This window comes from Lithobates pipiens, unplaced genomic scaffold (assembly GCF_037356315.1).
Source record: "Lithobates pipiens isolate NorthernLeopardFrog02 unplaced genomic scaffold, aLitPip1_a1.2 Scaffold_16, whole genome shotgun sequence".
Classification (NCBI taxonomy): Eukaryota; Metazoa; Chordata; class Amphibia; order Anura; family Ranidae; genus Lithobates; species Lithobates pipiens.
Window position 1 is genome coordinate 46463411 of NW_027507748.1, and position 18275 is coordinate 46481685.

Consider the following 18275-nt stretch of genomic DNA (forward strand, 5'->3'; position numbering starts at 1 on the left):
CCCAATAAAATACATTTACGTTTTTGGTTGTAACATGACAAAATGTGGAACATTTTAAGGGATTATGGATACTTTATCAAAGGCACTTTAATACTCAATATATGTCACTGACTTCAGTTTTTGCTCTAATACATGTCTCAATGCTTACGTATGTCTACTCAGGGACACCAGCCCAACATAGCTTAAAGTTGAACACCAGGAATTTTGCTCCTTTGTAAAAAGAGAAAACATATTATGAGTTAAGTCCAACGAGGTGCATGATAACTCCTGGGCTTATCTTTTTTATTTACGTCTGACAGGTTTAGAGCACTCCAGGAAGACGGCTATCTCTGTATTTCTGGACCTTCTGGTCTTGGCATCTTCAACAATAGAGTTGCTGCAGCTGGTCTGCCTGCCTCTCCCCTCCAATCACAGGAGCCTTTGTATTATGTGAACACATTCACAAAACGCAAAGGCTTCTGTGAATGGGCAGCAGAGAGGAGTTGCAGATATAGCTGCTGCCCTATGTGCTTCTTGTCTCTCACAGCCCAGAGTGTATCTTTGGCAGAGCCATAAACTTTTCATATATAAATAATAAAGAGAAGTACAGGAGGGGTCATGTACCTCATTGGACTTAACTCACTTTCAGTTTTTACAAAGGAGCTGAATTCCTGGAAATCCTCTTTAATTATTGCTGGTCCTGGGGATGACCTTCTCCCTTTTGCCTCCACCCCAGGGCTCCCCTGGCTGGTGACTGAATAGTGTTGCTTTGCTGCGGTGGAGAAAAGAACTTAGCTGCTCTGCCGGGCAAGAGATGACAGGACACAAATCACACACATTGTATGCATTTTGGCTGTGTCTTTAGCTGTTTGCTTCGAGTCCAGTTTTAAAAAACAAATGCTAAATTTGGAATGTATTGATTGCCCTAGAGCTCGTCCGAACGTCCTTCAATAGAATCGCCTTAAAGAACTTCTTGCAGTATCAGAATCTCTACAGAAGTGCCAAGGTAAGGCCGATCGCCAAACCATGAATGACTATTTTACATAATGTATCCTTGTTTGTCCGTCTCGTCACACTGATGCCATTGTCTGAAGACTCTATTCTGAACCCGGAGAGGACCTCAGCGCTGGACAGCCAATAGGATGTGCCCAAGTCATGTAGGCAGTGATGTGGACAAACGAAGAGCCCTAAATTGTCACATGACTGCACGTTTAGGTGAATAACAGGAGTCAGCCCCCCTTAGCCCTTGTACACACGGTCGGAGAATCCGTCGGAATGTGTCCTATCGGACAGTGTTGTCGGATAATCCGACTGTGTGTGGTATGCATCGGACTGATTCCGTCGGAATATCCGTCGGACCCAATTTTCCAACATGTTGGAAATATTTCCCGACTAACTGGTTCGATCGGACATACTCCGATCATGTGTAGAGAATTTTGATCGGACCAAGTGCCACGCATGCTCAGATCAAATTCCTACATCAAAGCTATTGGCTACTAGCCTGAACGTAGTCCCATCGTAACGAAATTACGTCCTCATGTTTTGAATGATCGGATTTTTCGACAACTTAGTCCGACCGTGTGTATGCAACAGTTTCGGACAAAATCCGACGGATTTGGTTGTCGAAATCTCCGACCGTGTGTACAGGGGCTTATACTTACCTGAGCCCAATCTCGATCAACTCTTTCTCCTCATTTGCTCAAACACAGCAGCAAGAGCCATTGGCTCCTGCTGCTGTCAATCACAGCCAGTGAGGAGGGATTGGGGGGGGGGCAGGGACAAGCCCCACTTTATGGGTCTTATGGCCACACAAAGCCGGCACATGGGTGCCCCCATAGTAATTGGAGGGGCCAGGAGTGCGTGCGAGGGACCCCAGGAGAGGAGGATCAAGGCAGCTCTGTGCAAAACCATTGCACTGAGCAGATAATTATATAAAAAACTGATATATATTGATATATTTTTCTACAGCCAAACTTAACATCTGATAGGTGTCTGGTTGGGACTACAGCCTCTTGCCAGTCAGTACCTATCAGTGCTGCCTCACCCGTGCTACCTATCAATGCTGCCTCACCCGTGCTACCTATCAGAGCCCATCAATGCTGCCTATCAGTACTGCCTATGAGTGCCCATCAATGCCACCTATCAGTTCTGCATATCGGTGCAGCCTCACCAGTGTTGCCTATCAATGTCCATCAGTGCTGCATATCAGTTCCCGTCATTGCTACCTATCAGTACGGCTTATCAATGCAGCCTCATCAGTGCCCATCCAGTGCTACCTCTCAGAGATCATCAGTGCTGCCTATCTGTGCCGCCTATCTGTGGTAATCAGTGCTGCCTATTGGTGCTGCCCATCAATGCCACATATAGGTGCAGCCTCATCAGTGCTGCCTATCAGTGCCCATCAGTGCAGCCCATCAATGCCACATATCAGTGCTGCCCATCAATGCCACATATCAGTGCTGCCCATCAATGCCACATATCAGTGCAGCCCATCAATGCCACATATCAGTGCAGCCCATCAATGCCACATATCAGTGCAGCCCATCAATGCCATATATCAGTGCTGCCTATCTGTGCCCATCAGTGCTGCCTATCAGAGCCCATCGGAGTCGTATATCAGTGCTCATTAGTGCCACCTGTCAATGCAGTCTCATCAGTGCTGCCCTTCAGTGAAGCTCATCAGTGCTGCATATCAGCATAAAAAGGCCCGCCACAATCCTCGGCACCCGGCTCATAATGCTTTTAATCCAGCCCTGCTGGGGTGTTAACTGTAGTGTTTGCTAATGACTTCAGATGGGTGGAGTTGGGAATTCCTGGCTGGGTCAGTTCCCACTCATTACTAGAATCATCAGAAAGGAAGTCTGCAGCAGGAATGTGGAGTAATTGAATTAATATTGTCTTTTAAAGCCAACCATCCCCCCCTCCCCCCCCCAAGACTAAAAAAGGGTTCTGTTCTGTATACATGGGAGGAAGGAGGCTAATAGAAGGACACTTACCTGTCCAGGGATCTAGTGCTGTCCTCACCCGGGCCGGTCCTTCTCTGGTCCTTGGGTCCACATCGCTGCCATGCCAACTGTGGGAAGAGTGTGTGACTCCTTGTGGCTTCACAGCTGGCTGCCCACTACACATGTGTGAGCCAAGCTGTGCTGGGACCTGTGATGTGTCCCAAAAGTTTCAGCCGAGAACGGACACATTTCTGCCCATATATGGCTGTTTCAGCTCGAGGGGAGTCAATCAAATGAACGACTTTTCTTCTTCTCTAGAATGGGAATATTGGAAAAGTCCCCCCCTTACATCATAGTCCTCCCTCCTTAAATCAGGGTCCCCAGAGTTCCCCCTCTTACAATAAGATCCCCTTACATCAGGGTCCCCCTCCTTAATTCAGGGACCCCAGAGTTGTCCCTTACAATAGGATCCCAGAGTCCCCTCTCCTTAAATCAGGGACCCCCTTTAATTAGGATCCCCAAAGACTTTGGGCCAAAGTCACCCCCCGTACATCGGGATCCCCAGAGCCCCCTTACATCAGGGTCCCTAGTGCCCACTCGCTTTGAGTAGGGTCTCCAGAAGGGAAGATCAGAGTGGGGTTAGAAGAGTGGAGAGATTCAAAAGAATAGTCAGGGTAGTGGAAAGGGAGGAGGGAGTATTGTGAAGACCCCAGCTTACATCAGGATCCGCTCCTTCTCATTGCAGCATTTGGATACAGGACAGGTGGAAGCTGGAAGGCTGTGCATTGGGAACGGATAGGTTTGGAATGCCAGGGCATGGGGGAGGGGCATGCACGTGAATGGTTGCTAGGACATGAGTCCATGCATCCTAGCAGCCAAACCCTAGCGCTGAGAACAACGGGCGGTGGCGACGGTGGATGCTGTCAGCCGCGGTACATTTAGGGACAGCTCTGATTGCTGCACAGCCTGCGCTGTTGCTGATCGGTGCAGCTGTGGCAGCAGTTACACTGACTGAGTATTTGGGCAGGACACTCTGGGAGGGATTTGGACCCAGCAAACAACCAGTTGGTTGGGACCTGGGCCCCATGGAAAGCCCAGGCCCCCCTACATGTGTATGGAGGCCCTGTTGGAAAACATTGGCGGATCAGCTGCTGTAGCTGCACCCTAGTCCGCCTAGCAGGGTGGAGGGACACAGGAGTTGGGTTTTTAGGCTCACCAGATTTAAAAATATTAAAAGGTTGTGAAATTTTAATATCTCTTTCTGTTTCTAAAGGGGAAACTTGAAAATATCTGTAGCGAGCAGCAGAAAAAGGCAGAAGAGGCAATTCGGACTCAGTTCAAAATGGAGAAAATCATTTATTGTCAGGATACCCTTTATGGTGGATCACTGAAGGAGGCCCGAGAAGAGGCCGAAGAGGAAAAGGAGAAGGAGAAGAAGAAATTTGGTACGACAACACAACCCAACCAGTTGCAGTTATCAGTTGAAGAAATGTCCTATCACATTCAGGCATACTTCACGGTAAGCCCCCATTTCTTTTTTTCTTTTTCTTAGCACTGATCACTATATTGGCGGCACTGGTTCCCAAAAAAGTGTCAAACGTGTCCGTGTCCGATTTATCTGCCACAGTGTCGCAGTCCAGCTACATTTTTACTAATAAAAATGCTAATTACTGGTAAAAGTACTATTTTTACTAGTAAAAAATAAATTAAAAAATCCCATAGTTTGTAGACGCTGTAACTTTTTTGTGCAAACCAATCAATATACACTACTTTGGATTTTTTTTTTACCCAAAATATGTAGAAGAATACATATTGGCCTAAATTGATGAATAAATTTGATTTAAAAAAAAAAAAAAATGATTGGATGTGTTTCATAGCATAAAGTAAAAAATATTGTTTTTTTTTTTAATTTTTTAAATTGTCGGTCTTTTTTTTTATTTATAGCAACACAAAAAAATAACAGATGTTCAAATACCACCAAAAGAAAGCTCTATTTGTGGGGGAAAAAAGGACGTATATTTTGTTTGGGTACAATGTCGCACAACCGCGTAATTGTCAGTTAAAGCTGCGCAGTCACGTATCGCAAAAAACGGCCTGGTCATAAGTGGTTAAATTGGCATTAAACCCAAAACAAAAAATGTAAAATATTGCAGCTTACAAATCATTAGATGTGGTGACTGCATTCATTTTCTTTTTTTGGCTTCTTTTCCCTGTTTTCACCTGATCTGACCAGTCCTGTACTGGAGTGCCTCCAATCCGGATGAAGGAGTACATGGGGGCACCATAGGACAACGGCCTTGTCAGTGTGGGTGGGCGGGGAGTGTTTAGCTATCAGATTTAGATACATTAAAAAACTGAAGCCAAACTCCAGATCACATTGCAGCTACAGCAACTTTTGTTTTTCTTTTGGGGATAAAGGTTTTTTTCATAGATAAATGAAAACTGATCATTTGTAAGCCTCCCTGTCAGTGGCAAATGTTTTGTCTCTACACTATTAACTGCTACATTTGGCATAAATTGGGATAAAATCTTAGGAACAAAGAACACGGAGAAGAGATGGGTTTGCTTTAAGAGCATATTAAATAAGGGCATTAGCCAATGCATCCCATTGGGTAATAAATTTAAAAGAGCGAACAAAATTCCTGGATGGCTTAACTCCAATGTAAAAATGCATATAAAAGCAAAGGAGAAGGCCTTCAAAAAATACAAGGTTGAGGGGTCATCATCAGCATTCAGACTTTATAAAGAATGCAACAAGAAATGTAAGGGTGCAATAAGGATGGCTAAGTTAGAACATGAAAGACACATAGCGGAGGAGAGCGAAAAAAAAATCCCAAGAAATTCTTTAAGTATGTTAACAGTAAAAACGGGAGGACAGACCATATTGGCCCTATAAAGAATGAGGAAGGACATCTGGTTACAAAGGATGGGTAGATGGTGAAGGTATTGAATTTATTCTTCTCCTCACTCCTAACCAAAAACTGCGGTGTTTATCCTCATGGCACATCACAGGAAGCACCTCCATGGTTAACAGAGGACAGAATTAAAATTAAACTTGGGAAACCTAACATTAATAAATCACCGGGACCAGATGGCTTGCACCCGAGGGTACTTTGGGAACTCAGTCAAGTAATTGCCAGACCATTGTTCCTAATTTTTACTGACAGTCTACTGACTGGAATGGTACCAGCTGATTGGAGAAAAGCCAATGTAGCAACAATATTTAAAAAGTTCCCAAAATACATCCCTGGGAATTACAGACTAGTTAGCCTAACATCAATAGTATGCAAGCTCTTGGAGGGGATAATAAGGGACTACATAGAAGATTTTAGTAATGAGAACGGTATCATTAGCAGTAATGGGCATGGATTCATGAAGAATCTTTCTTGCCAAACCAATCTACTAACCTTCTATGAGGAGGTGAGTTGCCAGCTAGATAAAGGAAGGCCCGTAGACATGGTGTATCTGGATTTTGCAAAAGCATTTGACACTGTTCCCCATAAACGTTCACTGTACAAAGTAAGGTCCCTTGGCATGGACCATAAGGTGAGTACATGGATTGAAAACTGGCTACAAGGGCGAGATCAGAGGGTGGTGATAAATGGGGAATACTCGGAATGGTCAGGGGTGTGTAGTGGGGTCCCCCAGGGTTCGGTTCTGTGCTGGAACCAATCCTATTTAATTTGTTCATAAATGACCTGGAAGATGGGGTAAACAGTTCAATCTCTGTATTTGCGGACAATACTAAGCTAAGCAGGGCAATAACTTCTCCGCGGGATGTGGAAACCTTTCAAAAAGATCTGAACAAATTAATGGGAAATGAGGTTTAATGTAGAAAAATGTAAAGTAATGCAATTGGGTGGCAAAAATATGAATGCAATCTATACACTGGGGGGAGAACATCTGGGGGAATCTAGGATGGAAAAGGACCTGGGGGTCCTAGTAAAGCAAACAGAATATTGCCATGTTTTATAAAGGGGATCAAGTCCAGAGATAAAACGATAATTCTCCTGGTCTACAAGACTCTGGTCCGGCCTCACCTGGAATATGCTGTCCAGTTCTGGGCACCAGTCCTCAGGAAGGATGTACTGGAAATGGAGCGAGTACAAAGAAGGGCAACAAAGCTAATAAAGGGTCTGGAGGGTATTAGTTATGAGGAAAGGTTGCGAGCACTGAACTTATTCTCTCTGGAGAAGAGACACTTGAGAGGGGATATGATTTCAATATAAAAATACCATACTGGTGACCCCACAATAGGAGTTTAACAAGACTCGTGGCTACGTCTTAAAATTAGAAGAAAAGAGGTTTAACCTTAAACTACATAGAGGGTTCTTTACTGTAAAGCCTCATACACACGATAGGACTTTGTACAAACTTTCCCTTGGATTTTTGTACAAAGGGCGTCGGCCCTGAACTTGTATTGCATACACACAGCAGGACTTTTTCAGCCAACTTTCACCAAATCATGTGGTTTTTCTGCTCTTTACCGCCACCTTTGGTCAACTTCTGTATTGTTGTCTGATCTTTTGCATTGGTTCTGAGCATGCCGGTTTGTACTTTGTACAAAAGTCCTATGGTTTTCTGTACACACGATCAGACTTTGCTCCATCGGACTTTTGTTGCCAGAAAGTTTGTCCGTTCGCACAGCCAACAAAAGTCAGATGAAAACCAAAAAAGTTTGTCCGATGGAGCGTACACATGGTCAGATGTTGCTCCAAAACAGCTAATTTGTATGTTTGTCAAAAAGTCTGATCGTGTGTATGGGCCTTAAGAGTGGCAAGGATGTGTAATTCCCTTCCACAGGCGGTGGTCTCGGGGGGCGGGCATCAATAGTTTCAATAAACTATTAGATAAGCACCCGAACGACCACAACATACAGGGATATACAATGTAATACTGACATATAATCACACACATAGGTTGGACTTGTGTCTTTTTGCAACCTCACCTACTATGTATGTGCAGGAAATCTTGTTCTGTTGAAAAACAGACTTACTGGCCAGATCAACAGGTGAAAATAAAAGAAAATCTAAAAAAGAAATTGAATGCAGCCACCACTGTAAGAATTGGTTGGCTGCAATATAATAAATGTTTGCTTAAAACTGCTTTAGTTTAACCACTTCACGCCCGGCTTATAGCAGAATGACGGCCGGGCGAGGGTTCAGTTACCCTGACTGGGCGTCATATGATGTCCAGCAGGATAACAAGCCGCATGATCGTAAAATCATAGTAAGCAGCCTCTGACGGAGGCTCCTTACCAAATGATCAGCTGTGACCAATCACAGCTGATCATCGCATGAAACAAGAAGTGCCGGTGTCTTGTAAAATAGTGTCCTCCATCAGATGGTGTCCCCTGCGTACTGCGCATGCGCAGTACACAGGAACACAGATTCCGAAAATTGCCGAGGATGAACGGCGCCTGCGCCGTGAGTCCAGGTTCTATCCCCACTATCCAAGTGGACATAGAGTTAGAATAAAAAAGAGCCGAGCGGAGCGAGGCCGAGCCCGAAGCGTGGCGAGCGAAGCTCGCCCGCGAGGGGCCCTCTAAAATTCTTAACCCTATGTCCGCTTGGATAGTGGGGCTACCCCCTCCACTCACGGCGCAGGCGCCGTTCAGCTTCGGAGTTTTTCCGAAGCCTCGTCTGCTCTGTACTGCGCATGCGCAGTACGGAGCGGACAGCATTTGATAGGCGGACACTATTAGGCAGAACACCGGTAAGTGTCTTTCCTCGGTACGCACTGACAGGGAGAGCCAATCAGCACATTGATTATCAGCACAGCCCCATCAGATATGCCACCAATAATGCCAATCAGTGCCCATCAGCTGCCAGTCAGTGTCCCATCAGAAACACATCTCAGTGCCCACCAGCCACCACAGTGTCAATCAGGGCCCATCAGTAAAACGTATCAGTACCTCATCATCAGTGCTGCCCATCAGTGCCACCTATTAGTGTCCATCAGTGCCTGTCGGTGCATATCTGTGCTGACTATCGGTGCCCAGTAATTCTACATATCAGTGTCCCCTCATCAGTGCCCATTAGTGCAGCCTCATCAGTGCCCGTCAGTGAAGGAAAACTGAAACAAAGAAAAACTTTTTTTTTTTTTCAAAAAATTTGGTATTTTTTTAGTTTATTTAGCAAAAAGTAAGAAACCCCAGAGGGGATCAAATACCACGAAAAGAAATCTGTTTGTGGGAAGAAAATGATACAAATTTAATTTGAGTACAGTGTTGTATGACTGCGCAATTGTCATTCAAAGTGCAACAGCACTGAAAGCTGTACATTGTCCTGGGCAGGAAAGGGGGGAAAGTGCCCAGTATTGATGTGGTTAATATATGGTGATCCTGCCATGATGCTTGTTCAGAAACTTCCTTTGGTAGGGTGACCACTCTTTTTCCCTATTTCCCTTCCTGTGTTGTCACATGGGCTTCCGATACAAACTACAAGTGGCCATTTCAGCACACATCACACAGACTTGGTGCACTGTTGTCACCAATGGGAAATGCTGGGCAGCTATTGCTGGAGTGTATGTAGACAGGAAGTGAATGGACATAGGCTGCAGGAGATCAGCAGCACTGAGATTTAACAAAGGATTTTTTTTTTTTTTTTTAAATGGCAATAGTTGATGATGCACAGTGTGTTAGCAAACTGTCATTCAAATAGGGCTGACATGTACTAGTGCAGAGCTGAGCTGTCAAAAAAATAAAAAAATTAAAAAAAAGCAGACAAATGGTTAGCACTGAGAGATAGAGAATAGAAGGGATACAAAGTATCTTTTTAGTTCTTTTAGAGATCAAAGGGAAAAACTTTGGTCTGTAAATGAGGTCAGATTAACCACTTAAAGACTAAACATTTTTTGACACTTGTTGCTTACAAGTTAAAATCTGTATTTTTTGCTAGAAAGTTACTTAGAACCCCCAAACACACACACACATATATATATATATATATATATATATATATATATATATATACACACACTTTTTTTTTAAGATCCTAGAGAATAAAATGGCGGTCATTGCAATATTTTATGTCACACTGTATTTGCGTAGCACTCTTTCAAATGCAATTTTTGGGGAAAAAATACACGTCAATGAATTAAAAAAAAAAAACGTAAACTTAGCCCCTTTTTTGTTTGTATAATGTAAAAGATGATGTTACGCCACACAAAACGCGATCTTTATTCTAAGCAAAATAATTGTGATTCTCATTTTATTCAGAACCGGACAGCGCTTAATGCTGAAAATTGGCCTGGCCAGGAAGGGGGGTAAAAGTGCCTGGGACTGAAGTGGTTAAATGTCCTTAGATTATTTTCTTATATGCAGGGCATTCTTGTTTTTATTTCTTGAGCGCCATTTTCTCATCCATCCTAATTCTACTAATATTCTCTCTCCTAGAACGCAACAGCTCGCCTGGCCAATCAAATCCCTCTGATCATTCAGCACTATATCCTGTTTGAGATTGCCCAACAGCTTCAGGGGGAAATGTTGCACCTGCTCCAGGATAGAGAGAACATGGATGTGCTGCTACAGGAGAAGCAGGATTTGAGCAGAGAGAGGAATACCTTAAAGGACCGCATTAAACGTCTGCATGCCGCTCAGCTACAGCTGGCCAGATTCCCCAGCTAAAACCAGGTTTTATTATTCCACTGAAGACCTTGGATCATGATCACAATAGGAAAACCGTATTCTATTTAAATGTAATGTAAGATACTTTAGTTTTGTTAGCATGTCCCTGCTTCACAAATGGTCCGAAATCTGCGCACATTGTATTCTGGAGCTGCCTTATCAGTTAGCCTTCAAGAAAGGAATGAGCATTTGCAAGAATCGGAATCTCCAGTTCAAAGTGGTAAAAAAAAAGTGCAGCTTTAGGGATGGCTGTGTGTGCTGTTATTTATCTGTATTCTCCTCCAGCCACAACAAAAATGGTAAAAACCCCAAACAAGCTGACCAGTCCCTTGCTGCAGCTCAGGACCAAAAAACTGACAATGGGTCAAGGAGCATAAAACTGTCTATGAACCTTTTCATGCCGGTGCCTCCGGGCCCTTTAAGAGATTTATGACATTGGAAGGCAGGGCTTAAGAGCACGTGACTGCAGTTATTGGCTGTCACGATGGTCACATGGTCGCTGCTTGCAAACGAGAACTTTCATGTAGGTGCCGGTAACTGTGTTGGGAGCGCGCACTGCATGCGCTCTTGGCACAGCTGTTTGGGCTACAATTCACACCAATATGCGGCCCCTCAGTGCCAAGGACCAGGCACCGAGAGGCTGCATATTTGCATTCCGCCGGCACCAAGGGCTTCACAAAGTCATTTTTTTATCTGCAAAAGCTTTTTTCACTTTTCTGATCTGCAAATTTTTGACCAAACAAAAAAAATAAAAATAAAACACTAATGTGCATGCTTACAACCGAAGCATAAATGTCCCCTTCTCCCAGTACAAATCCATCCCCCCAGCTGAATTCCCCACCCCAGCTCTAATCCTCTCATTCCGCATATGCCCCCAGCACAACCCCCCCCCCCCCCAAAAGAAATTCCCCTTCCTAGTACAAATCCTCTACACCTCTACAAATTTCCCCTGCAAGCACTAATCCCCCCCTTCCCAGCACAAATTCCCCTCCCTCATTCCTCCATCCTAGCACAAATTCACCCCCTCCCAAATTTCACCTCCTAGCACAAATCCCCCCACCATATTACCTTTTATACCACCAATTCCCCCTCCTAGCACAAGTCCTCTGCCCCCCCCCGCCAAAATCATTGCTCCAAGTACACCACTCCAAATCTCCCCTCCTATAACAATTATTACCTTCTGCCGCCCCAAACATTTCTACTAGCACAAATTCCCCTACCAAAAAAGTCCCCTCCTACCACAAATCCCCCACCATATTGCCTTTCTAGCATTAATTCCTCCATAGCACAAATCCTCTCCCCCCCCCCCCCCATCCCTCCTCTCAATACAAATCCCCCAAATCATCACTCTAAGCACACCTTCCCATATTTCCCCCCCATAGAACAAATTCTTACCTCCTGTGGCCACATTCCCCCTCCCAACACAAATCTCCCTCCCCCAATGTTTGTGGTGCCCCCGGGCAGCCGTCCCTCCTGCCCCCACCCATTGTCCAGGTCCTGGTCAAATCTGCAGCAGATTTTTAATACTTTTCTGCTGGGTCAGGTCACTCCGAGCTCCAGAACTAAGCTCAGGCAGGAGCTATTAAAGTGGTTGTATACCCTTTTTTGTAACTTTTACCTACAGGAAAGCCTATAATAAGGCTTACCTGTAGGTAAAAAAAATATCTCCTAAACCTGTACGGTTTAGGAGATATTCCCCTCGGTATGCGCCGCTGACTGCAGCGGCGCATGCGCACGAGGGGATTCTCGGCCTGAAAATCCGGCAGTGGCCGGCGGGAGTGACGATATCGCGGCTCTGGCCACTTACAGCGCCGGAGCCGCGATACCCGGAAGAAACGCCGAGGGAGCATGTCAGCTCCCTCGGCGTGGATCGTGCCAGATGTCGGGGCCTCATTCTAAGGTAAGTATTTCATAATGAGCTAGTATGCGGTGCATACTAGCTCATTATGCCTTTTGCTTTGCAGGTGTTAAAAAAAAAATAAAAATAGCGGGTTTACTACCGCTTTAAGGTATCAAATCCACAAAGCACTTAAAAATTGTAGCTGCCGGTTGACATGTTGCCTATTCAGTTTTGTGTATGTTTCATAAGCGCACATATTTTTCAGCATCAATTCATGATGTATATATTATTTATTTAGTAGGAAGTGTGGGGTTGTATTCCCTTTTTATACACAATCAATCTTTGCTTATTTTTTTTTTTTTTCAATTTAGATTTTCCTAAAATATTTACGAAATATATGACCCCACAGTTCTAATGCCGCGTACACACGATCGGAATTTTGGTTGGAAAAAGCTCTGATGGTTTTCCCGACGGAATTCAGATGGGATTTCTCTCAAGCTGTCTTGCCTACACACAGTCACACCAAATTCCGACCGCCAAGAACGCGTTGACGTATAGCACGTACGACGGGGCTAGAAAAAGGAAGTTCAATAACCAGTAGCCAATAGCTTCCATCTTGTAGTTCAGTCTGAGCATGTGTGATTTTTTGCGCGTCGGAATTGCATACACACAAACGCATATTCGGATAGGAACTTTTTCCGATCGAAAAATTGAGAACATGCCCTCAATCTTTTGCTGGCCGAAGTTCGGACAGCAAAATTCCGATGGAGCATACACAGGATCGCATTTTCCGACCAAAAGCTCTCATCGGTCTTTTTCTGGTTGAATTTCCGACCATGTGTACGCGGTATTAGGGTCCTTTCACACGGAGCCGACTCCGCCTGTGATCCGCTTGCTCTGCATGGGATCTCTCTGCAGATCCCCACACTCTCCTCTATGGGTGGTCGGATGTAAACAAACCGCCTGTCCGTTTACACACAACTGACCCGATCCACTAGACCATTGGCCTTCAAAGGGCCATTTTACTGTCCTTCAGACTTTAGGGGTACCGAGCTGTGGTCATTGAAAGTAGAAAATACCTCAGCATCGGTGGGAATAAACATTGCAACATATTTGGTGTCAGCAAGAGGAATTGTGCCCCCAGGGTTGAGGTCATTTGGTGGGAAGAATCATGCCCCATCGTTGGTGTCACTGAGAGGAATTGTGTCCCATCGTTGGCGTAATTGGAAGGAACTATGCCTGATCATTGGCACCATTTACAGGGAAGAATTATGCCCCGTCGGTGGTGTCACTGAGAGGAATTGTGTCCTATCGTTGGTGTCATTGGGAGGAACTGTGCCCCATCATTGGCACCATTTACTGGGAAGAATTATGCCCCGTCTGTGTCTTTAGGAGGAATTGTGTACCATTGTTGAGGCCACTTGGAGGAACTGTGCCCCCCCATGTTGGTGCTACCATGGGGCAAAGTTCCTCCCGATGACACCATTTGCTGGGAAGAATCATGTCCCATCATTGGAAGGCATTGTGCCCCATTGTTGGGGCATAATTCCCCCCATTGACACCAATGTTGTTGTTATAACACTGTGCTAGACTAATGGGGAACAGATCTCCATCAGTTTGCTTTTAGTGGATCAGATCAGATGTCGGCGGATATAAAATGGATACATCTGTTTACACCCACTGCTCCATAGAGAATAGAGGTTCCGATCTGGTGCGCCTGAAAAATAGCCGAACCCAATCAGAATGTTCGTATGAAAGGGGCCTTAAATGGGCAGAGCTGCTTCCATGCATGGATCACTGTTGTCTGTATAGAATTGTTGCCACTGGATACTTCCACCCCCTCACCCTCCAGATAGTATAGTTTAGGGTCTGATATTTACATCATTTATAGTTTTATATTATAGCTCTGTCTAACTTTTATATGTTTTCACATGCCTACTTTTGAAGTATTTTCAATGTGCAATTAATGTTACATTTAATATATTTTAGAAAATAAAATCAAACTAAAACAGAAAATAGAGCCTTGGTCATCAATCACACTGCACACCACTCACTGTCTTTGGGGGGGGGGGGAATTCATGGGGGAGAGGGGTAGATGTCCTTACCTGTTGTCCTTGGAAATGTATCTACCTGCTGGTGGGTACCCTTATGATGTAAAAGTAGCTTAACCACTTCAGCCCTGGAAGGTTTTACCCCACTTCATGACCAGGCCATTTTTTGAGATACTGCACTGTATTATTTTAACTGACAATTGTGTGGTCGTGCGACACTGTACCCAAATAAAATTGATGTCCTTTCTCCCCCCCACACACAAATAGACCTTTTTTTTTGGGTGGTATTTGATCGCCTCTGCAGTTTTTATTTTTTGTGCTACAAAAAAATAAAATTTTGATTAAAAAAATATCTATTTTTTACTTTCTGCTATAAAACACATCCAACAATGTGTCGGTGAATGCAAGAATAACCCCAAGCATTGGTGTCAGTGTGAGCAATAACCACCGCTTACATTAGTGTCAGTGGATACAATAAAAACTCCCAACATTGGTGTCCGTAAGTGCAATAATAACCCCCAACATTGGTGTCAGTGAGCACAATAACCACTGCTTAAATTGGTGTCAGTGGATGCAAAATATTCCCCAGCATCGGTGTCAGTGGACCCAATAACAAAACCCCCAACATTGGCATCAGTGGCCCCAATAATAACCCCCAACATTGGTGTCAGTGGCCCCAATAATAACTCCCAATATTGGGTCAGTGGATGCAAGAATAACCCCCATCATTGGTGCCAGTATAATAACCTGCAACATTGGTGTCAGTGGACACAATAGGAATCCTCAGTATTGGTGTCAGTGCAATAATAACCCCTAACATTGGTGTCCAGTAAGTGCAACAATAACCCCCCAAGATTGGTGGTCATAGCAGTGAAAGTTGCCCCCTCCCATCCCATTGTTGATCACTTACTTGATCCCACATTCTTTTGTTGCTCTCTCTTTCAACCCAAGCTGAGACTTTACTTGTACTGTGGCTGGAGATACTCTGCCGCACAGTACAGTCTGTTGTACACAGTCAGTGCCGGGTGTTGCAACACAGAGAGCATTCCAGTGCCCGGCGTCCCGCTGCCACTCTACTATCTATATGGTGCCCAGTAGTCTGTGGGTCATGTAGGGGACCTAGGTGAATGCTGCATCCACTGAGGATTCCTACCCCACTAGTTAAACATGAAATAATACACACACCATTGTAAAAATGTACATTTATTGTAACAATTACACAATATACATTTTTTAACAGAACGTTGAATGTTTTAGGACGATCATTTTACAATAAACATTTTTTTTTGGGCACCAGAAAAATATTGTGCTTTATCGTACTTTCATATAATTTATTAACCGGGCAGCATCCATCCAACAAAGCGTTGTACGTAAAGGTGAAGTCGAACACAAATGAAATGGTCAATGGATTTATAGGTCTGTCCATCCAGTCCTAAAATGTATGCAGCTCTGCCACACAGCACAGTTCTATCTGGCAGGGAAGAGGGACCCGATAACTTTTCTCTGATTCACTTAACCGGTTTTCTCAATTTTTATATCATTTTTTTTACCATGGATGAACCCTTGGGGGGGGGGGAAATGTATGGGTCTCAGGGAACCCGTTAGAGATATCTACAGCTCATGATGTAATAGCGTAATCAGTTAGAAATAATAAACGGAATAAGGAATGTGGTGTATCCAGAATATTTGACGCACAGATCATTCGCCCCAGCCACCATACAACTTTGCTTTCAGTAATAATCATGAAATTTAGTATTATAATTTTTAAAGAAAACATAAGCAGAACATTGAACATTCTAGTGCCTCTTTACATTGGAGATCATTGAAAAAAGTGCCCCTATATATATGTGATCAGAATAAAAGTGCGTCCTTACCTCAACAAACCTTCCCTTTACTTTGTTGGTCAGTAAGAGAGGTGCCCCCTGTTCCATTAGTGGCCAGTGGGAAAAAAAAATACCCCACTTACATTGGTGGTCATTGTAGAGTAACTTTGATAGTGGAAGTATGTAGGGACCATCATGTGGGAAATCTGTCCACCACAGCTCAAGGAACCCCTGGCAATTTCCGGAGGAGCCCCAGCCGGAGTTAAGCGATACAACTTGGTCTTGTCCCACCACCTGCCTGAAAGCAAAAGCAGCAGATTGATAGGCTCACTGCTTTATCGCTCTGCTGTACCCGCCTATCAGCATATTCCTTATCATATGAGCACTACAGGATGCCCAATTTGTTCCTTGAACTACTTCTCATACACGGGACATTGTTTAACCTCTCCTGAACGATTTAACTTGACAGCTAAAAAGCAGCCTTTTTTTTGGGGGTTTTTTTTTTGGGTTAAAATGAAAAAAAGTCTAAACTAAACGCGAGTTACGGCGTTTAGCAGCGTTGACAGGCATTTTGCGTTTCAAATGCCTCTGAACATCCGTCCTGAACCCATTTCTTTGCATTCCAAAAAATGCTTCTAAACTCAACTGCCTAGAAACAAAAAAAAAAAACCCCATAAATGACCATGTGTACATGTACTGATAAGATAACAGAGGGGAGTTCAGGGGCTGCTGGAAAAAAAATGCCCAACTGCTCCTAAACGTCCGTTTACCAGCAGCAGTGTACATGAGGCCTAAAGTGGTTGTAAACCCTTACAACCAACTTTGATCTACAGGTAAGACTAGATTAAGGCTTACCTGTAGGTCCAAGAAATATCTCCTAAACCTACACTGTTTAGGAGATATTTGCCAAAGACAGGCACCGCTGTCTACGGCGATATGCCGCGAGTGGCGGCTCCCGTGCGCATGCGCGGGAGTGACGTCATCGTGGCTTCGCCGAATGACAGCGGCAGAGCAGCGAGACCCACCGAGAAGATGGATGCTCCGGACTACAGGGGACAGCGGTGACTTCGCTGGCTCCTGTGTCAGGTAAGTGACACATAATGGACTACTATGCGATGCATAGTAGTCCATTATGCTTTACCTTTGCAGGGAATGAAAGAGGAAGTAAACTCATCAGGGTTTACTTCCTCTTAAGTAAGCTTTGCTGCATAGTGGATTGAAGCTGGATTCACACCTGTGCATTTTGCAGATTTGCACTACAGAACGTGTTCCATAGGGAACCATGTTAAATGGACTGTAGTGCAAATCTGCAAAATGCACCAAAACTGCATAGGTGTGAATCCAGCCTAAAGGAGAAGTTCAACTTTGAAAAAAAAAAAATGAAGATTTTTTTTTTGCAGGTATTTTTTTTTTTACTAGGAGCCTATAATGTATTGCACCCACAATCCGCAGATCACTGGTGCCATGCAGGGCTCCTGCAGACTGTCAGTGTAAGCTGTCTACTCATTCATACGGGCAGCCAGTTACATACGGACAGGAAGAAACAATCAACTACCTAGAGCACTCAACAGCAGCCTGGTAGTTCATTAAGAACTACAAGCCGATAGCCGCAAAGGCCATTGGTACTTTTAGTTCTCCCATTCACAGATCTCAATGAATGAGGAACCTGGGTGGGCGAAGCCCCGCACGGCTGCGTTTGTTTTTTTTTTGTTTTTTTTATTGCGACAGCGAGTTCGGGGAGAAGAGCCCTAGTTTGCTGGCACAAGAGATGGTGGGTCGGGGAGAGGCTGCAGCAGTGGGAACATGTTTACATGTTCCATCCTAAAAACTGGTGTAACATGTCCCCAAAGGAGAACTTATCCTGTAAACCAGGTCATATTTAGGTTCTTACGCTGCTTTCAATGGACAACACAAGCAGGCCATGCCGACATTGCACAGACCTATTCCATTGTCGTTCCCATAAAGAATCCCACCCTGGGAAATGCAATGGAGCCTTTACAGCGAGTACAT

At 44.3% G+C, this 18275-nt stretch overlaps 1 protein-coding gene across 1 annotated transcript in view; it reads left to right on the forward strand.

Moving 5' to 3' along the window:
* LOC143981763 (interferon-induced GTP-binding protein Mx2-like) overlaps positions 1–14407 on the forward strand; it is a 65099-nt gene extending 50692 nt beyond the window's left edge. Inside the window, exons 13-15 of the mRNA XM_077479844.1 lie at positions 909–985; positions 4198–4443; positions 10321–14407. Coding sequence (XP_077335970.1) covers positions 909–985; positions 4198–4443; positions 10321–10551 — 554 coding nt within the window. The 3' untranslated portion in view covers positions 10552–14407. The remainder of the gene's footprint in view (positions 1–908; positions 986–4197; positions 4444–10320) is intronic.
* Positions 14408–18275: the final 3868 nt, after the last annotated feature.